The sequence below is a fragment of the Rhopilema esculentum genome, chromosome 8, assembly GCF_057945365.1.
Source record: "Rhopilema esculentum isolate cy_ngs chromosome 8, ASM5794536v1, whole genome shotgun sequence".
NCBI classification, from domain to species: Eukaryota; Metazoa; Cnidaria; class Scyphozoa; order Rhizostomeae; family Rhizostomatidae; genus Rhopilema; species Rhopilema esculentum.
In genome coordinates this window covers 11,381,230-11,403,514 of record NC_142822.1, presented here as the reverse complement: position 1 = coordinate 11,403,514, position 22,285 = coordinate 11,381,230, and the positions used below count along the sequence as shown (strand labels likewise).

The 22,285-nt window shown below is 37.3% G+C and overlaps 2 protein-coding genes across 2 annotated transcripts; one reads left to right on the top strand and one right to left on the bottom strand.

Moving 5' to 3' along the window:
• The first annotated feature begins 1,265 nt into the window (after positions 1-1,265).
• LOC135695207 (delta(3,5)-Delta(2,4)-dienoyl-CoA isomerase, mitochondrial) lies at positions 1,266-22,229 on the top strand. Its single transcript, XM_065214203.2, has 8 exons — positions 1,266-1,425; positions 6,320-6,497; positions 11,825-11,913; positions 17,321-17,565; positions 18,636-18,706; positions 18,853-18,924; positions 21,067-21,217; positions 21,974-22,229. The coding sequence occupies exons 1-8, from the start codon at positions 1,371-1,373 to the stop codon at positions 22,067-22,069; spliced, it is 957 nt and encodes a 318-aa protein (XP_065070275.2). The 5' UTR covers positions 1,266-1,370; the 3' UTR covers positions 22,070-22,229.
• LOC135695204 (lysosomal dipeptide transporter MFSD1) lies at positions 6,496-8,840 on the bottom strand. The gene has a single exon (XM_065214199.2). The coding sequence runs from the start codon at positions 8,664-8,666 to the stop codon at positions 7,218-7,220; it is 1,449 nt and encodes a 482-aa protein (XP_065070271.2). The 5' UTR covers positions 8,667-8,840; the 3' UTR covers positions 6,496-7,217.
• Positions 22,230-22,285: the final 56 nt, after the last annotated feature.

Below are 22,285 nucleotides of genomic sequence, written 5' to 3'. Positions count from 1 at the left end.
TGTAGCGTTTTGTTTGTTCATCCATTATCTTGTAGATAGAACCTTAGTGGAACTTTTTCGAAAAAAAGCAAGGCTGTCTTGGCAGGCCTCTGTCATCATCTTTTTCTGAAGTATTTCACCTTTTCGCGAAAAAATTATTAACATTCGCCCACCGTAATAATGTTCCAGTAATAGCGTGACCCTCGTTAGTCCATGACGAGCTGTTAGGAGCTGAATAGCCTAAAAACTGCAAATATGTTCAGCATTATTTTCATATGACTGACCATTAATTTTTTGGCAAGTGTATTTAACTAGGAATCAACCAAGTCATATATTGTCTGTACCGAACAAGAACTAGACATATATACACTCCGGTCACGAAAGTTTCCGGATAGATCGGAGATCAATCTAATCCACAAAAAGGCCAGGGGTGGGGTGGAGGTATATTTGGCCACGAAATTTGTTGGTCTACAGCTGTGGAAAGAAACAACAGCAGAAACTAAAAATCAACAGAAACAACTAAGCAATGACATCAAAAGCAACAATTTAATTTATGCTATCTGCAGTCTGCGCTTCTTCAAGAACTGCTAGAACTGGAAGAACAGCAATGGAAGAAAAACTTCCTTCGTTGGTGGAAATTCTGAGAAAGTAAATAAAAGACGACGACAGGAAAATGCTTGTAAAGATGAAAACAGAGGCTGGAGAGAAGCGTTAAGCCCTGGTCAAACGATCCAACATTCCACCCAACATTTTCGCCCAACATCTTTATTTTATGTTGGAATGTAATCCAACGCTGGTGGTCAAACTATCCAATATTTCATTCAACATTTCACCCAACATTTTCCCGCACAGATCGAAAGGACTGGGTAGAAGGTCGCGCTGAAGGCTGCATAGTTTCGCGACATTTCGAACCGAAAAACGAAAGGCAATCACCGCCTTATGGTGTGCCAAATTTTAAGACGGGATAGAATCTTATGAAGACTTTGAAATATCATCAAGAGTTTCTACTGTTATGAAATTATGCTATGTTATGAAATGTTCGATACCTTTTTATCACGTCAAGAGATTCGCTGTCGTTTTGATGCTGTATTTGGATGTGGGGAGTATATTTTTATCTCTTTTGTGTTAAACGCTAGGCCAACAAGGCAGTCACGTTCTTGGATTTTACAAAATTTTGTTGTTCTCAGTTCTATCACGATTTAATAGTTTCTTAATTTTTTTGCTTCGAGTACTGAAGTTTCTTATTTTATCTGACTGTCCAGTACTCGTTTCTTAAAGTCTGTTTGCGCGACGAAAAAAGGAGCGTTGCCACCTTGTACAATCCCCATCGCTCAAAGTTCGTTCAGTCTACCTCAACATCAACAACCACATGCGAAATTGAGGCAGCAGTAATGGCGACCATATTGTCAAAATCTGCCAGGAAAATACTAGCCGGAACATCTCGAGGTATTTGGCAAATGTACCTCATTTTCTCAATTATTTTCACAGCTAAAGCTTGTTTTATTTGGGCTGCTTATTAAACAGTTGATGTGATAATAAGTGGCCACACAGACGATAAATCCGCCATAACGACTGTTGTTACCCTTTTTTATTTTATTTGTTTCGTTTTATAATTTTATTTCATAAAAACGTCAAAATATTATCGAGAATATTGCGCAAAAACCAAGCTTAAAGTTATAACCATAGGTTTTTTGGAAATTTTTCTGAAACTCAAATGACATAATATTTTGATGTTTCTTTTAAAAGGCGAAAATGTTTTCCCTTTTTGCATACATGCAAGATGCTTGGTTTGGAAATGTATGTCCCTCGTTATCTAGAGCCCCTCTGGTCTATTGCAGCTCTTAGCAGTTGTAGGTAAAAGTAAGATTTTTGAATTTGAATGTAATTGTCTTATAAAAAAGTATAAGCCTAAGAAAAAGATTCATTTACTGCTATCATCAATATCAATTAGACCTTCTTTCTTTTAACTGCTAGTTTATAAAAATCCTGAATCGATGCTCGTCATAAACACGTGTTCAATTTCTTTACGATGATTGAGACAGGTTTGATTTGAATGGCAGTCTATGGAACTCGTTGAATCATTTTGTTTTGATGTAAGTTGAAGGAATAAAGCTGGCTTTGTGTTTCTTATTGTTAGAGGTGAGCTACACAAAAGTCCTTCATGTATGGCTTTTACAACATGACTGCTTGCTAAACATGTATGGCTGAATGTCTACTGGCCAAGAAGCCGCTGTGTTAGGCCGTAAGCTGTGTCAGATTTTTATTTGGTCTCGCTGCCCTCATTCCGGCACTACGTTTAATAAGCATTTTCCTGTGTATTTTTTCGTGCTGATTACGAATCTTCTTGTTGTCAACTGTAGAAACCTGCAATTCTCTTGAAATTCAGCTTCAAACTTCACCATTCCCGCGCTTAAGGTGTATAACATGGAATGCCGAAAGCCGATACTGCTTAATTATTCTCGGCCCTATATCACAGTCCGGGTAATACCTAAGTACCAATTGCTTTAAAATAAACATGGCGGTCGGCTAAACAAATTTCTCCCATTATGGATCGTTGTTTGATACATTCTTGACATTCTTGCTTTCCAGTAGCGGCACCAAGGGGTAGTGTGGACGGTTATCCCCCCTCCCCTCTTGCAAAACATTGTCCAGATATTCTCCTAAAATTGATGGAAAATGCACTGGGTAGGGGCAGGTCATATTTTTCAAGATTTGTCTATGAAAATGCACCTGGCATAAAAAACAATTAAAATGAGACAGTAAAGGCGTAGTCTCCTGGGTCACGCCCATTACCCTCCCACTCTACTACAGCTGGCGCCACCACTGTTTTATTTTTAACGCGTTTACAAAGCTTAAATAGCTGAAATGTTTTTCGTAAAATTATTGATTTCAACCTGATGTAAGAAAGTAAAGTACAAAAATCATAAAGGAATGACGTCATTAACTATTCAAAACCTGTATACGAGAACAGGGCCGCGGAGAGAATTTATAGGCCCCGGGTCAGGACAAAAATTAAATTATAAGACAGACACTTCTAGGAGGTATGCGGAATGCTCCCCAGAAATTTTTGAAAATTATGGGTGCTTAAACTGCTAGGGTGGCTATTTTGGTTCTAAATGCTATAAACTAAATAAACGTAAAAATATTCAATATATTAAATGATCTTTTTTTCAGTTCTGATGTCGTTATGTTATGTTGAAATTTATGAGAAAGATATAGAAGCTTGTTAGATTTTTGTCGGAAAATCCACGGTTCTCACCCCTCCTGTGAATTAGAAAGAAATAGAAAATAACAGGTACAAGATGATTCGTTTAAATAACTGAGAATAAAAAACAAATGGGTTAGGCGCGAGACTTAGGGAAATTTAATGGAAGAGATATGATTTATCACAAGTAAATTTATTACTTTAGGCAACTGTTTATTCTGTTTCCTTCCATGTGGCACTGTTTCATTCAACCTCGAACTTCTTAAATACAATCGAAATACAATGTACGCATCAAATATCATACTTACCATACCTGATGACTGATATCTGATACCTGATAATTTGAGCTTAACTGATGTCTTAGCACCATAATGCATGAAAATGAAATTTTCTTAGAAATTCTTAAAGGCTAGAAAATGAAAAACGTTCCATTCATTAACTAAATTGAACCATACCGACACACTGTTGCAAAAGGATGCGAACGCCATAGTGTAAATCTGTATGACATACATATTGCCCTGTATGTTCACCTGCAAGCACATTTCGTAACATTCAGAAGCTTTTGAACTTCTTTAGCCCTAGCCAATAAAGATGAGAAATTCTTAACAAAAATTTCTTCACGACTTCATGGACCTTTGTCATTATTGTCTCTAATATTATGTTTTGTTAATGTTGATGGGGAGGCTGGATTATTACTTAGAAATTTTGTTCAATTGGTTGTTATTTATGGGCCCCCGGGTCAGTGACCCCCCTGATCCCCCCTCTCCTCAGCACTGTACGAGAATAACCTGTACAGTATGAATAAGCTTACTCGCATTTGCCAACTGTAAGCTCGTTCATGCTGCTAACTACGGTGTTAACTACAAAAACAGATGGTTTTGACCATAATACATGATGATGTTGTGATGACGTCATCAACCGTTAAAAGGCATCTCCTCAGACACGAAGCGTTTGACAATGCTCTAAGTTGCATGTTTGTATACTAACTTAATGTGATCTAGCTGGTGAGGGCAGTTTATGTGTCAAACAATGTTTCTTAAATAACTTGACTGTATCGATGACGTCATAAAACCTAGAAATTATTGACCCCCGTATCTCACGAGTTGCATGTTTGTCAGAGTGACAACAACTGATTTTATATTAAGTAACACATTATAAACAAGAAAAAACAGTCGTGAAGTTGTGCCCGGATGCGGGCAACGAAAATTGATTTTGGAGCACCTTTTTTGGTCACAGCTTACGGCCTATGTCTTGAAATGACTTCTTTCTATCATCACGACGATAACGGTTGCATGTTTTTTTCTCTGTATCATAATCTTGATGGACAATCCCTGTACTGGGGCTTGACTATATACTGAGGCTTGACCGTATACTAGGGCTTGACTGTATACTTGAGCGTATACTGTGGATAATGTTACCAACATTGCTTCATCAATGCCACCAATAAATCATCAATTATAGACCTCTATATTGTGTGGATATCAACTTTTGATAGGTTTTGAAAACCTCCATTTTTCTGTTGTTTTCATGCTTTCTAATAAGATTTTTATATTCAAATTGCAAAATAGCTTTGAAAAGTAAAATGCATGCCCTTGTGCAGAGTAAATGATTTGAAGATGAGTAAAAATTTCAAATTTTGTTCTGCCAATCATTGTTCAAAAATTCTCCATTATGCTAGAATTATAAAAATAATAACCCATATTGGACCCTTGAACTTGAACTGGCCAAGGAGTGGGATTGACTACACGCCTGCAAATTTATTCCTTGAATGGCCTGGGTAAATATGATCATGGAAGTTCTACCTGGATACAATCTTGTAAACCAGCATTTAAGGCACAATATGAGGCATTATGTACTACATAATGAATGGGTTGTCAGCAAACTAGAATAACAACTTATACACAATCATATTTACTTTAGCCTGTAGATATAGTTTACCGAACCTCAGATTCTTCATCCTTGCTTCCTTTACCTGCTATTCATCCCCCTTATTGTTAGACTGTTGTGCACTGCCTGTTATCTGACAATTTTTTGTATATGTGTGTGTGTATTGTTAAAATGTGTTTGAAAGAATAGTGTATAGGTAATGACCTAGTTTTGTAGAAATTTTGCATCCTCCACATTTTTTGTCACAATATAGAACAGGAAGAGCCAATGACTTCTGCAACCCTCCCCACCTGAGATCATGACACTAACATCAGCATGAGTATAGTCACTTTTGCTATAAAAAACACTTTTGTCATATAGACACTTTTTTAGAATTCAAAGAATAAAATTTCTACAGATTTGCATGATGTTTTGAGATTTTTAATACCATTTTAGTTAGACAAAGGTTTTTGCCATCTGCATTAATTTCTGGTTTTATCCACCCAGCCGATGCTAGTGAGTTGTGCTGTTATCACTGTTTAAACTTTTCTCTGAATAACAAAAGAGCCTTTCAGATTTAAATCTTATACTTGGTTTTCCTTATACTGATAATTTATATAAGTACCCATAAATCGCCTGATGATTGCACTAGAGGTTTAACTCTGAGTTGCAACTTAGAACAGACTTGTACTTCACACCAAAATGGCAGTTCACCTCCTTGCATTCAAGTGTTGTATGACAGAAAGGTAAAACAGAAAATTATCTCATGCATTCTAAAGTTTTCCATGAGGAGGTTGATTGCTTTTTAGAAAACCCTTTGTTTCTCCAGGTACTTTAAAAGGGGATTGGCCCTAGCAATCAGCCATGTAGCTGCAGGGGGCATGGGGGGTGTCCCCCAAATGTAAATTTTGACAATGACTTGCCCCCTCTTGCTACAGTTTTTCCAAATGATATTTTGAAAATTTTGCATAATTATAAATCTGTGAGCTTAATTTAGTCCAAATATATCGTTTGTAATATATCTGTTTTCTTGTTTTAAAGCCTGTCCCCCTCAAGTATTGTTCTTGCTCGAGTTTGTCCATCCTGGCCAACATCTACAGCTACGTGGTTGCTAGCATTTTGTGAGTTTGTTGATGACAATCAATAAAAAAGCAAGAATTAAGCTGTAGATGTCTTTCTTTGGGGAATCCCCATAATCAATTGTATTAGAGCTCTGCCGTCTTGCCTATCTCAAGCACCAGATTTTCTACGACTTTGCATTCTCCCTAGATAAGTTTCTATCTGTTGTTGCTGTTCCTGTGCTTAAAAGACATCTTGTTAAACTGCAAAGCACAATGACTGCTGCCCAGTTTGAAACTCTCAAGTTGACACAACCAGCAGACCATGTTTTGAATGTGCAGCTTAACAGGCCAAAGAAATTAAATGCAATGAACAAACAGTTTTTCAAGTGAGTATGAGCCATTGTTATAAAGTAAACATTCAATCAATGTATCTTAAATGTAATCATGTCTGTATTGCCTTAGAAAAGACACAAGGGCATTAGTTATTGCATCTGATATTTTTTAATTTTATTATTGATAAAAAACCTTAATACTTACTCAATCCAGTTGAGCTTGTTTTAGTCAACTTGGTGTAAAAAATATATATGGATCTATTCTCAAGGCACATTGCAATGAGAATCAAAGCATGAGGCTCTTGCAGTTCTTAAATGACTTAGTTATCTGTGGCAAAATTAAATGTCTGTGTTGTTTGTTTTCCAATAGTTGTTGGCCATTTTGGGGAAATTAAAGAGAATCAATAGACATATATCCCAGTGTTCTAAGAACAAATTCTAATTCTATTCAATTTTAATTGGCATTGAGCTGTATGCAAGGAAATGATTGCATGGATGTTTAGCAACAAAAGGGGGTTCTATTGTGATAGGTAGTCTATTTATAGAGGTGTAGGTTAGCCAGTTTTATATCTGTTCATTCTCTTGATAAAACCCTGCTTGAAAATATTTAAATTTAAGCAGCTTTATAAGTTTGTAAATACAAATGTTGTGACCAATGTAGCATTTCTTGGAACCTGTGAATATTCATTTGAAGTTAAAAACAAAAGCCATGAACTGATATAATTTTGCAGCACTAACTACTGATCGATTTTAAGATTAAGAGCATTGTTTCATTCAGTTTGTAATAAGTGGCTTTTGCTCATATGAGGCTGAATCGTTCACTGCCTTTTGTTTCTCAGCAATCTCCTTTGCCTTTGCCTTTTTCTTTTCTTTTGCTGACAAATTCAACCCCCTGCCCTTGGCTGAATCCCAAAAGTATAGAGCAACTGCAGCAAGCATTGCAACACAAAGACATACGCAGAAGAACACCTCAAGCATGAGGTAGCCACTGTTATCAACAATCTTGCCTGCTGCTATGGCACAGACCCCAAGACCAAGGTTTTGCAGAGACTGCATCAATCCGTATGCTGTGCCAGTCTGATGAGCTGGCACTTCATTGGGAATGAGAGGCCACAGAGAGCAGGCAAGAAGCGAGTAGAAGACTCCCATTATGGACATAGCAACAAATGGTGTTATGAATGTCAGTGCAAGCAATGCATGGCTTAAGAGAGTCATCATGATTGAAAACATCAACCAATAAAGACTCCGCCCTGTTCTGTCCACTATAAAGCCAAAGAATGGCGAGGCCGCTGCAGAAATCAAGTAAACAAGACTGTTACACACACTCGCTTGGCTATGTGTGAACCCATACTTAGACATGAAAAATACCAAACCAAGATCAATGAACGAAAAGACAGAAACATAGTACATGACACATATGATGAAAATGAGCCAGCATGAAAATGGGAATTCTTTGATGTCCTTGAGTCTAATTATTTCTCCTGTTTTTGCATCGTCTCTACGCAGTATTCTGTTTGCTCTTTTATCGAGAAATGCAAGGGTGAGTGAAATCGACAGTGAAAACAGACAAAAGATAACCCCAAAAAACAAGGCATAGCCCAGTGTTTTGTAGCCATCTCCATAAGGTTCCTTGTATACGCGAGCAAATCTTTGATACACAGGCTGCATGATATTCATATTCACGGTGCTGCCAATCCTGGCCATGCTCAGCTGCAGTCCAAATACCATGTTCAGCTCTTTGTCCTTGAACCAGGCGGCTGCATACGTGTTCTGGGCAACTGCCAAGGTTTCTCCGCCAAGGCCAAAGACACATCTTCCCGCCTCCATCACCCAAAATTTCTGTAAATATGCGCCAAGTCCAAAGATAACCTGGCCTAAAGTTATAAAAGAAGCAAATATGATTGCAGACAGACGTACGCCAAAGACCCTGTCTATGAGAAAACCACCAGACATCGCCATTATAACACTTGGCCAAGAGTACCATGCGTAGAGGTTCATGAAACTTTCTTTGTTGATGCTCATGTCTGCGAGGATGGTTTCCTGCAAAGCTGCAGGATTATCGTAGCAGAAATAAACGCCGAAACTAAGAAAGCAAAGAAACCCTAAGAATATGAATCTGTGACATGGAGTTCGTGGGTCACAACATGCTGTCGCCCCACAGCCATGGACTTCTGTGCTTCTTGTTCCTGCAAAATCTGTCAAGACGGCAGTTTCCGTAGACATTTCGGATGGGTTGTATTTGAGTTCTTTTCAGGATTCCTGCAAATGCCAGCTCTAAACTTTCCTGTTGCCTGTAAACTTTCTGTTCTACTTGATCTTGTAATAAACTGTTCTTCCCCTCGTTTTCCTCAAATGTTAATGCTACACAATCGTTCTCGAAGGCCACTCGCATCAGACAAACACGGAACTCCTTCCTTGTCTAGGAAATCCTGTTATTCGTTGCGCGTGGACGGGGGTTGCTATCGGCTAGAGAGTAGACCTATGACCCGACCTTCGAAATGACAGCGTGATGTCATCCTTATGACTATGATTACACTGTAGTTTTCAGTGCGATTCTTTTTTCGTGTCATTCGTCAGAGGTCAGACAAGAAGGCTCTGACACACGAAAATAGACGAAGAAATAAAAATGAAAAGCAAGTGAAGTTCCCATTTCCCTTCGTTTCGAATTAGGCTGTATTTCGAGCAAGTTACACGGACAAAGATTCAGACAAAAGAGCAGTAGCCTGGAATACATAAGCGAGGAACCACGGAATCGGGGACCCAGGGGAATCAAGTTAACGGGGAATGAAAACATAGGGTTGATGCTATGGAATATTGAAAACTTTTGTAGAAATATTAAAAAATTGGTAACGTTTCTTGTTCTTTATAATATCATTTGTCTCTTTTCTGCTATCTCCCATTGCTTGGAATTCTTTTCATTTACCAGCTCTCGCGAAGTCTTTTGTATTTACAATTGTCATGTAAGTTGTAGCTTTGTGGAATTATTAAGAAAATATTGCATGTATTTTTAGGAGTTCAATTAAGTCATTAGGAATAAGTCACTTTTTCTAAGCCCTCCATTATTCATACTGCTACCAAAAACAGAGAGAAGAATTTTTTTTATAGAAAAAAACGGAGTATTATGAGCGGGCTTAAGAAAAAGTTTGTAAAAAGTTACGAGGACAATGCTTGTAAAACGCTGACTGAGAACATTGGATTTTTCGAGATTCAATCCAGTGGCGGACTGGCTACCATCCTACTCACCGGGAAGCAACTAAAAGGGCGCCAATCGGTGCTAAAGTTGCTGAGATTTGGGGTCTGTAAAACGGGGCCAGAAAACAGGTTATTGTTTAGACCCAACCGCAATGCATGTTGGAATGGGGGAATTAGGTTGCCAGCAAAACGGAGGCTCGGAGGCTTGTTCTCGTAAAACCTTTTTAAATCACGATATGTAGAACATCTTAACATGTTCCATGTGAAATATACAATTTACTCCGATTCGTCTCCGAGAATGCGATTCATCAAAAACAACAAGTCTCTGTAAACAACGTCTTGAATTGGAAGCAGCGAGCGAAGAATATATACAAGTTAATAATAAGCAAACATCTCAAGTACAAACGAATACAAGCAAAATACAACCCTCCGTTGTTCTCAATTCTCAATTATCTGATCTTCCTCAACATTTTGACCTCTCTCTATCACCAACACTAGAACTCCTCCCCCAACTTCTTCCTCGTTAATTATGCAAATTTATTCTTACATCACGCATGGAAATTGTCCTTTCTTACAACACTCCATATTGAAATTTAAAGTCTATTTTTATTTGTAATTTGCTTCGGGAAAAAGAGGATTCTCAGTCAAATTGAGTTTATTTGTAACGTCGACAAGGGTGGTAAATTTTTCAGGTTTTAAATGGCGTATTTCTCTCAATTGATTAACTTCATGTCTTGTTATAAGTTCTTCAAAAGTGGATGCGAAATCCTGGTACAAAATCCTTAAAGCACGTTTATGTACTCGATTGATGCTACTGTTGGCAGCTTTGCTACAGAATAGCCAGATCAGAGGGCAGCTTCCAAATTTTCCGACAACGGGTTTAAATTTGAATTATGACCTCATCAAGCGCATGCGCAGGTTTTATAATGCAGTGAGACATGACAAACAATATGTATCTTTTGCAGCTTCACTTTTGCTGCTTCACTTTTGCAGCTTCACTTTTGCTGCTTCACTTTTGCAGCTTCACTTTTGCAGCTTCACTTTTGCTGCTTCACTTTTGCTGCTTCACTTTTGCTGCTTCACTTTTGCTGCTTCACTTTTGCAGCTTCACTTTTGCTGCTTCACTTTTGCAGCTTCACTTTTGCAGCTTCACTTTTGCTGCTTCACTTTTGCTGCTTCACTTTTGCTGCTTCACTTTTGCAGCTTCACTTTTGCAGCTTCACTTTTGCAGCTTCACTTTTGCAGCTTCACTTTTGCAGCTTCACTTTTGCAGCTTCACTTTTGCTGCTTCACTTTTGCTGCTTCACTTTTGCTGCTTCACTTTTGCAGCTTCACGTTTGCTGCTTCACTTTTGCTGCTTCACTTTTGCTGCTTCACTTTTGCTGCTTCACTTTTGCTGCTTCACTTTTGCAGCTTCACGTTTGCTGCTTCACTTTTGCTGCTTCACTTTTGCTGCTTTCAATAAGTCATTCAGAGAGCAGCCAGCATCCGTATTCGAACATTGGATAATCATAATCATCAGCAAACAGTATCTGTGATGAACAGTAAAACTCGCGATAGGACTGGTAACTAACATTTTAAGTATTTAAAGAAACGAACTGGACGATTTTCAGTGCACAAGGAGTCTCCTTAGCAATGGTGTGGCAGCAAACTTGCCAATTATTTCATCATTACTTCATCCTTGAACTTTCTTGCTTTTTATGAGCTACAAATATTCTTTTGCCGAACAGATACCAAATTTCCGACAAATTGTCGAATGGTCAATGATAGAGGGGGAAAGTGCCCCCAGCCACTACGCCCCTGCCCTTATTAATGAACGCTTTGCGATGCGCAGTCATTTTTTTGAGGTGGGGCAGCCTGTTCCCTCGAGAGGCGTTGCTGAGTAGGTGATGTTGTTGAGTTGCCGTTCAGTCTTGCCGCGCTAACGCCTGACATTTGCAACAGGGTGTATGTGCGATTGATGACGTCATGACTAGTGATAAGAAGACATTACATTCGCCCTATCAAGAAACCAGAGGGGGCCGTTCTCTTCTCACTGCACTTTGAACTTCAACTTGAGGGGACTGGGGAAAAAATGTTTGGGTAACGCATACATTTACATATCGTGTGGAGAAGGGTATCACGTTATGTACCGATCAATTTAAAACTGAAATAATTGTTTGTGAAAAATTTTCGTCTTATTTCGTTAGGGATATGACGGCGTGCTTCAACCAAATTGGAAAAGACACAGAAATACGCGCGGTTGTTTTATCTGGATCGGGGAAACACTTTACGGCCGGTGAGTTTTAGATTCATTTAACTTCTCAGCAAGTTAGCCAAGCTAGGAACCAACTAAAGACACCAGAAAATTGCTTGACAAATATCCCCGCGAGCATTCTTCGGGCATTTGCTGGCTAAGGGAGGAAATGGGAGCAGACCCACGATTTTGCTAGCTCCTTGAATTTCCTAACAAAAAAAAAAGCATTTCATCATAGGGAGCGGTCATAAAGTATCTGATATATGGGGGTTGACAATATTTGAATGTACCATGCACAATTCTGCCAAACCTCTCTGGGGCTATAAAAAAGTCATGCAAATTTTGTTGGGCCATTAAAATTCAATTGTAAAAAATAAAATTTTCCAAATTGGCAATTGACAAATATTGCGCACTGATGCTAACCACTGGCACTCTTGTAACACCAGAGTTGGAATGAAATTTCAGGCTAGAGTTACACTATACCGGATCGGAGCGGAGCAGAGTGGAGTAACGTTTACTCCGGAGTGATATTTAGGGTAGCAGTTACACTACGACGCTCCGTTCGCTCATAAGCCTGTATTCCTTTGCATTTCTGGTACACAAATCCTTTGCATTTCTGGTGCACAAAATCCACCAGATTGAATTTTTTGATGATATTTTCGAATCTATGTGCTGTTGCGAATTCGTTTTCAATAGCTATGCATAAAATGACGAAAACAACCGTGAAACTGAGAGATAAATTATGGGTTTCGTAGGACGGACAGCGGGATTGTGTTGCTATCTGATGTGTTAAAGTATGTTTTTCGACCAAGGGTCACTTCATTAAAATTCGGGAAGAGATGAAATCCAAATGCGAAAATGTTTTGACGATTTCGATTTGGCATTATCCAACAGCAACAAAATCTCAGAAAGTGCCATTGTTCACTATCGATCGAATTGCTTCAAGCAGAAAACAATAAGAAAATCCTTTGTTTCCAAGTGGAGCATATCGGATTCGTGCGATTACACTACAACGCTTCGCTACGGAGTGACTCTGGAGTGATTTTCGTATAACCTCCAGAGCGGAGTAATTTTCCCTCCGCTAATCAGAGCGTTGTGTATCGGATTTGTCTGGCATCGTGTAACTCAATCCCCTATCCGATATGAAAGTTACTCCGCTCCGATAGCAATCCATACTATTATGAAAAGATTTTTTATCTTTCACAAAGTATTCACGACCCTTTCCATGTTAGTATGACCTTTCGATTCCCAAGGACTAGTCTTATACAGTTTTTAAGTGATAACATCACGAAAAATTTCCATTAATCCCTTAGATCCCCACGAATCCCTTAGAGCTCCATGAATCACTTCTAACTATGGAAAATAAATTAAATATGTTACGAATTGGCGGGGATATAGCCAGATGAGCACAGGCTCTTTCCCAATCACACCTCTCTTATTTGATCTTTGTTCATCTCATAACTTTATGAAAAAAGCTAGATAAGTATTAATCCGTTAGCAAACTTTCAATCTTCTATTGGCCATATTACAACAGTGTTTTGACGTATTAAACTGGTTTTGCATCTTTAGAGGTTTTTCAAGGTGTTCCTTTTGCTGATGTAGTCAAAATTAAAAAGAATCTAAAAATATATGTTTATGATGTCATTTTTGAGACCTCTACTTGTCTTACATTCTGTTGTCGATGGCGACGGCAAAGATGCCCTCTGAAATTGCCTCAAAAATCTGTTTATGATGCTGAAGGGTAATGGGTTCTGAAAATGACCTGCTTTATAGGCAGGGCTCATTAATAATATTTTGTGCCTGCGAGTGCAAAGCCGAGCAAAAATATGCCTGCAAGTAAAATAGGTTGCAATTTATAGTCAGACATTGATAAATCGAGAACCTCCCTGTTACGCTCAGTACTGTTACACCAACTAACGGTTGTCCAAAGCAGATGCCATACCATCATGAACTACATGTAACTGTATGGAAAACTGAACAAATGCTACTAGTGTTACATTTTGTACATAAAAAGGGAATGATCCAGTTTTTATCAAAGGGTCGTTTTGGGTTGTCAAGTAGCCCTATCGCTGTTATCGATTTATCAAATAATGAAATCTTCAGCAAAACGCTTTCCAATATCTTGAACGCTATGTTTTAAATGGAGCAGTTTTGTTTACAACATCTTCTCTCAAAGTTTCTGAATTTTAGGATTTTGCTTTCGCTTCGTGGGAAAAGTTGCAAGAATTTCGACATTACACTGGGTTTTTCTCATTTCAAAGATAAAAAAATAGACATGAAAGATCCTATTCCCAATTACTTTCGTTGAAATGTCTTCTTATAAAAAGTATCTTATAAAGACACTATTTATAATAAGAAGTTTCTCATGCTTGTAAAATTTGATTATTTTAATATGAAAATTCCTTTACTCCAAAAATTGAAGAAATAAAGGCTTGTTTGTGTTGTCACAAGTTGTCGAAAATTTTTTTTACGGATCGTTTGGAGGTGTACCATGAAATTTTGCTCAAATAAGTCAGAAATCGATAGTCACCAGATTCAAAAGCTTGAGATTTTAACTTAATGGATTGTGCTATTTTCAGCCAACTATGCACGAATGGGTTTTACAAGTCATAGCATAATACTCTGAGAAAAGAGCGATACAATGCGAGTGATCTCTTCCACCAAGAGTTAAAGGTGAAAAGAGACAAACAGACAAGTTGATTTTGAGAATCAAATGGCACCTTTAGAGAAAGGACCTTCTGTCATTTTGGTAATGAAGACTTTCTACTACTACCTTTTATATTTTATTTGACTGTTCAATTTCAATACCAAGAAAGCTGTTTGAAGAAAGCATGACTGTAACACAATAAAGATAAATAATAATCGTTTCAGAAATGTGCCTGCAGAAAGTCCTGAGATGCACTTTGGTGCCTGCGAGCGCACAGATTAATGAGGTCTGTTTATGGGGTCATGAAAGATATCCCGATATTGCTTTTGGGCCACAAAGATAAAATTAGAATCTAGGATGGGCTTTTGATTGTTTTGCTAAAGTTTTGGAAAATCGGCCACCCCCATATAAAATATACTTTATGACCGATGTCTAAATAATTTACGCATTTTGCTAGCTCCTTGAATTTCCTAACTAAAAAGAAATATTTTCATCATAAATAATTCTAGCTCGTGCAGCCTGACTCCTATTAGTCGCAGAACGCTTCTAGACATTTTAGTAAATGTTGTTGTTTAGTTGTATTTACTAATTTAGTGAAAAACGAAAGAGAAACTCTCCACGTAACTCAAAAGTTGATAACAGAGAGTTATTGAATTAAATACAAAAGGAAGAGAAAAGAGCTAGATGAAAACAATAGGGCTAAAGAATTACTACGCAAGTTGAAAACAAAAGGTGTTCTCTGCTATTGTTTTGTGAGTTTGTTTGTTTTGCAAGTTTGTGAGTTCACTACAACATTAATCGAAATCAGACAACGAATAAGAAAGTGGGATTTCGAGTTTTTAAGCAAATGTTAAAAGTTTACCAAAGTGAGATGGAGGTTTTAAAGATACCACAATCGCTAAACTATTAAAAAAACTAAAAATAATAATCTTGAAATAGGAATAGTGACGAATCGTTTATTCAAGTGGTATTGATACTTTGACAAATAAGTAGAAGGTTAAATTATTTTATAAAATTCTTGCCACTTCAGCCAAAAGTCAGCTGTAGCCTGATGATCAGATTTGTTTGAAATTGGGGTCTGGTTATCTGGTGAGTGCAGCTAAGCAAAGTTACTTCTGACGGAATACTCTGATAAAATGTCACAATGTAATTCAAACTCAAAGCTCATTTTGAAAATTTTCAAGGTTGGCGAAATGGCGAAAGTATGAGACTTGTACATACCAATACATTTATCTACAATAGACCCAAATCTATTCTAGGCGGTATGTAATCCACTCTGGCTGGGAGTGTGTTTAATATATCCCTCATGACGTTATGAATGGTGAAGAGTTTTCACTTTCATTTCATTCAATATGTGTTGCTTAAATTGTTCACCATTTCAATACTGATTAGCTATTGATTTAATGGAATCTTTATCACTTTTGATGATATTACTAGATAAACTAGAAACTGGACGGGCTTTCTTCACCCAGTTAGGGAAGTCAAACAATCACAATGGTCATCGTAAACTTATTTCTAATCAAATCAAAGGCGACTATTAAAAATACAATATTCTAGAGAAAAGTACGTTTAGTTGATTACAAATGCGAAACCGATGACTCTATTTCGTATTTCGTTTTTGTATCTCTTCTAGGGCAATATTGAATTACAATAACACTTAGCATATTCAAAAACCTGACACTGTAGTAGATTGATATAGATTAAAGATAGAGAATTTATTCCATAGCACCAGATAATACTGTGGAGCTTACATGGTTGTTTAGTACGAAGGGATTAATAACTATTGTGTCTGTCATAAAGTGCTCGATACCTTTTAGGGGGCACACTCAGCTGTATACACTTGATCGCCTTTAGCAGCACACTCAGCGCGCTCTGTTTTGTAAACCAGTGCATAGTGCGAATGTTATTCTGAACGTCTTTTGAAGTAAAAACTATTCTCATATCCTCTGGGTTGAGATGATTGATTGATTGATTGATTGATTGATTGATTGATTGATTGATTGATTGATTGATTGATTGATTGATTGATTGATTGATTGATTGATTGATTAATTAATTGATTCCATCCATGACATTTTGTAGTCTCTTTTCTTCCATTGTCTAATCTTTTCTCTGCCGAAATATCACACAATTTAAATCGTATTCGCAACGTAAAGACTACATTGCACACTTGTTGTGTTAATTTCATTTGTTGCAAATTTGCTACAGATAACTAAGAATTTCACATCACTACTGAGCTAAGATCAGCTACTAACTGTCAAAACATGCCTCCATGTGGTCCAACGTTGCATCGCGAGACGAGGCAGTCGGTCGAGTACCTCCTAGCCCGCAGTAGCGTACCCAGAGCTGCTGTAGTAGGGAGAAAGGGGTGGTCTGGGGGCGCAGGTCCCAGAAAATTTGTTGGACCACACCCTTCAAACAATCACAAATACGGGAAAACGCCCTTTTTGCAAAATTTGTCCCAGACCCTCGCCTTGGTTTGAATGAAATGGCTTTTCATCTAATAAGATGACTTGAAAAAAGTTTGACATTGTTTTTGGACAAATCTCGAGGACCATATTTTAGAAAAATGGGGGGGGTCCGGACCCCCTATTCCCTCCCTTGGGTAAGCCACTGCTGTAGTTGGAAACTTTAAGGTGAACATTTTTCCCCAGTCTTGTAATCAATTGTTTTTGGAACCTGAATAGTGCACGCCTAAATGGGAAACCCCAATTTATTGAAATTATAGCTAGATCTGCCTCCTCTTTGGAGCCAAACCCCCGTTACCCCCAGTAACCCATTGTCCTTTTCGGCTCTTTTTAGGCCTGGATTTGCTTGATTATGCATCAGTCTTTATGGAAATGAGTGATAGCAAAATGGACGCCGCAAGAAAATCTTGGAAAATGAAAGAGGCAATCGCCGAAATGCAAGAATCTTTCAATGTCATTGAGAAATGCCCTCAGCCCGTGATAGCAGCAATTCACTCTGCCTGCATCGGCGGTGGCATTGACATGATTGCTGCCTGCGACATTCGATTATGTTCAGCAGATGCCTGGTTTCAAATCAAGGTACTTGTATTTCAAATTGTGTTGTCCGCATTTGAGGCCGTAACAGAGTAATTTCATGTTGATTGGAGGTTTTAAGAGGTTTGAAACATTGTCATATGACGTTGTTGCAAGATCGGAAAATAAGCCATAGCTGTCTGACAATTTGTTGTTGTTGATTTTTCTGTGATACACTGTGTATAAAACTGCGTATCTCTATATTATTTCTACAGCATTGAAATGAATTGTCTGACGACAACATGCCAAACTTGGAAACATTGTCACAAACCCAATTTTGTCATACAAAAAGTCTGACGATCGTCAAACATCTGTGTGGCGAGGTCGTGATCGATTTTCTTATAAAACGTGATGGTCAAACTGATAAAAATTGTCTAACATATTTGAAATACGAATATCATGTGCAATGTTCGTTAATTTGGCCTTACTTTAATAAAAGCGTGTGATGTGTTTTATAACTCACAACAGAGTCATAGTATGTTGATTTGAACACGTGCGAGAGTTGTATAGTGCTGTTTGGAGCATGTAATAGAACTGTTTCATATTGTCTGGCAGTTTTAAGGAGGAATCATGTTAAATTGTCTAGAGCTTATGATAGTGTCGTTATATGTTCTTTAAGGCACGTAATATATTTTTACTTGTTGTCTTGAGCTGGTGTAATAAAAGCGTGTCTTATGATCTGGGCACGTACCAGGGTTGTGTAGTGTTCTTTCGAACCCACAGTAGAGTTGTGTTGTCTTCATCGTGTTTTGTTGTCTTTTTTGTCACATTTTGTCAATTCACTTGCAATTTACTGTTGTTTGGGCCGATTGACATAGTACATCCTGACGCATATTTGTACAGAGTTTATTACATCAATTTTTGCCCTTCTGTTTTCTACCTCAATGATTTATCTTAAATATCTGCAGAGAACGTCAGTACATCAGATGTCAATGTACATCAGAATTAGCATTTTCTTTTTATAATGTACTTGTTACGTATAAGACGGGGCTTATCCATTAATGAGAGGATTCAGTTTTCAGACCCGATTTTCAATCAAATTTGGTATTGATTTTCACCTTGTTTTTATTTCTAAGGAAGTGGACATCGGTCTAGCTGCTGATCTTGGTACCCTGCAACGACTACCAAGAGTTGTTGGCAATGAAAGGTTGAAGGCTTTCAAATCATCTTTGACATTTTTTCTTCTATATGTTTCTGAGATGTAAAACATCATTGAATGCCTTTATTTCAAATGCTTCTTTTTTACATAAAATTGTCGTTTTTAAGTGACTCAAAATGTTTATTTCGTTTCAGTTTGTTACGAGAATTATGCTATACAGCAAGAAAAATGAAATCAGACGAAGCAAAGTCGTTAGGATTAGTGAGGTCAGTTTTATAAATGTTTTCGTTTTTCTGCAATATTTAGTTTACTTACGACAGATAGCATAATTTTATGCCTTGGTTCAAATTTCCTGTATGTCAATTTTCTAACTTATGTCAATTTTTTAATAAAATACCAATAAAAAAGGAAGGGCATAAAATGCTCTCTCAGAAAAACATGCCGTAGACTTGAGAAGGTCAGTCATGAGGCAATGTTCCCACATCATCGAGAGCGAGTTAGGCCGTATCATCGGTAAATCTCTAACCTGAAGGGGTTACTAAGGAAGTTACACAATAACTCCCAAATCTGATTGATAATTGGAAGAAAATGGACAGGAAAAGCCCCTTTCCCCCACTAATACAGTATTTGATTGCAAAATCTGTTGTAGATTGACCAGAAGATATAGCAAGTAAGGATGAGAGTTTAGAAAGTAAGGTGATAGGTTATTGTTTTTCTGGGCTAGTTCTGATTAAGTTCATGGTCTTAAATCTTGAATCTTACAATAAATTTAGGGAAAAAACCTGTGCTCATTTGGCAATACACTCCCCTCCCAAAAGTATTCGAACGCTCGGGCAAAATTTTGGGCCTTATTTTCACAAACGCCATATTAGCGAAAGAGTGAGATCAAATTAAGGAAATAAGCAAAATAAATATATAAACAAACAAAAGTTTTGTTTGGAGAAAGTTAATTGGGAAAATCTTTCTCAAAAGCGCAAAAAAGGTTTTTCCTAGGGCACTGGTAAAAACTCAAAATATGGATGAAACTAAGCAAATGGCCATAAAGCATTTACGCCAGGCAGGTCATTCATAAGATGAAATTGCAAAACAAGTAGGCAACCCAAATTTCACAACCCAAAGAATTTGCAAGGTGTCTACAAAAGCAGTTTACTGGAGAAAAGTTGAGAACGGGCAGGTCAAAACAAGTTTTCTTATAGGAACCAATGAATTGTAGCAGAATTTGCGAAAAAACTTGTTTGTCAATTGTAAACAGTAAAAATAGCGAGTAACTATTAAATCTTGGGATCAAAATCGGCTAAAATACTAAGTTGGGCATACTTTATTGAATTACGGAATTATAAACAGTGTCCTAAAAAGTAAGTCTGGTTTTTCAGCAAATAACTGCACTCACCGTCAAAACAGAGTGACAGTCACAAAGGACCATTTGTCACCGACGGGGGCGATAATGTCTTCTTGAACGAGTGTAGATTTAGTTTAAAAAATGATTCTGGAGCCCTCTTAATCTGGAAAAACAGCTGGAGAAGGAAGTAACCAAAAGTCCTTTCAACAAAATGTAGGAAAGGAAGGAATTTCAGTAATGGTTTAAGGTTGCGTTAGGACTAACGGCGTCGCCATTTTGTTCTTAGGGGGTGTTTGGTGAACGCCGCATATTATGTTACCATCTTCCAAGAAAACCTTCCCAAAAGTACCAGAAAATTTATAGTTATTTAAATCAGCCTTTTGTTTTTCATCAAGACAATTCTCCATGACGCACAGCTAAGGATACAAGCGATTTTCTCTGCCAACTGAATCCTCACCTCTTCTCAACGTCCAAGATCCAAAAATAATATGGTTTTTTATAAAAGATTCAACGAATCGAGATCCTCCGAAGACCAAGCAGCAATTAGTTGATAAAACCTTTGACATTTATACCATAATTTCTCTCCATTTTATTGAAAATTTGCAGAGGTCTTTCCTGGCCAACCCTGTGCTGCCCCTTTTTCTCGTGAGAACCCCCATTAAACATTGTAGTTTTTCCATTAATAAATTAATCATGGACTTAACTTTGAATATTTGTGTAATTTAATTTTGGCTTTATGCCTCCCTGAAATTTTGAAGTGATTCCTATTGTCATTCTATAAATATAAGCAATTAACTTCCCTTTTTGTTTTCAACAACTTGACCCAAAATACTTTTGAGTTTAGCATCTTTAGAGATATTTGACGATAGTCTTTCAGATATTTTTCAGATTCATGATAATTCAAAAAATCTAAAAATAGACTTTTTTGATATCATCACTGGTGCTTCATCACCCAACCCCTTAAAAATCTGAGCAGTGTCAACCAAAAGTAGGACTTCAGTATAAAGTCTTATGACTCTGCTTCTTCAGGCTTACCAAGTTGCAAATTTATTTGCTTTTCTTTTTTCAGCCATATTTTCCCATCGCAAGAGGACTTAGTTGAAAGCGCTGTTTCCATGGCATCACAGATAGCTGAAAAAAGTCCTGTGGCTGTTGCTGGTACCAAAGAGAATTTGATCTATGCAAGAGATCATAGTGTAGAAGACGGCCTTAAACATGTTGTATGTACACTAGTTTGAAAAAAAGCTTTACTGATATTTTCATATTAAGGCCTACATTTTCAAGTATCCCCCTTTTTGTGAATCAAAGTTATTTCACAGAAATGACTTTTGAGGTTAAATAGAAGGCTCATAAACTTTGATAACAAACACCTTTTAGAAATCAGTTCTTCCAGCGAGATAACCATGACAACAAACGGATGGCCTAGCCAAGTTTCACTTGAACAAGCTTCGGACTGTGAATCTTGAAATAGCTTACAAAGTTTGATTACAAACACCTTTTGGAAGTCAGTTCTTACATCAAGATAACCATGATGGCAAATGGATGGCGTAGCCAACATTTTGAATCTTGAAATAGCAAGAGTTGTTTTGAAAGTTTATGAAATACACAAATTAATTTTAAAACTACGATGTTTGTTGCTGCTCTTGCTTTGATTGAACAAAAATGGATTTGTAAAATACACATGGAAAAGGAAATAGCCTTTTGATTGATATATTATTGCTTGTAACATGATCTACGCTAATGTTATTTCAAAATGTGATTTGCAGCTTTGCTAATGCAATGACAAAGTCTGCTTGTTTCAATCCTTGTTATTAAAACTTGCAAAAGCAAATTTAGGGTTGGTGAACTTTTACCTGAAATCATAATTTTCAAATGACATTAGGTACATTTGTTGTTTAGGTACTTTGAAAAGAATTGTTTCAGTTTCATGAAAGTGATAAGAGTATCCAAGTTTGATATCCTTCTCTTTGTTACAGATGACATGGAACATGGGCATGTTGCAAACAGAGGATACAATGAAGGCAGCTCAAGCCTCAATGAGCAAATCGAAGGCAAAATTCTCAAAATTATGACCAAAGAGAAAAAGTCTTGGCAGAAAATCAAATTCATTCAGTTGACTCTACAGAATGTAAAGAATGTATGTACAAGTTGATAGAAAATTCCTAACCTTCCTACAAAATGTTAAATTCAATATTTTTAAGCCTGCTCTTAACATAAGATACAATCCAATTCCTTTTTGTATAAATAATGTTTTCTTTCAGATTGAAATTAAGTTCAACAAAGAGCTA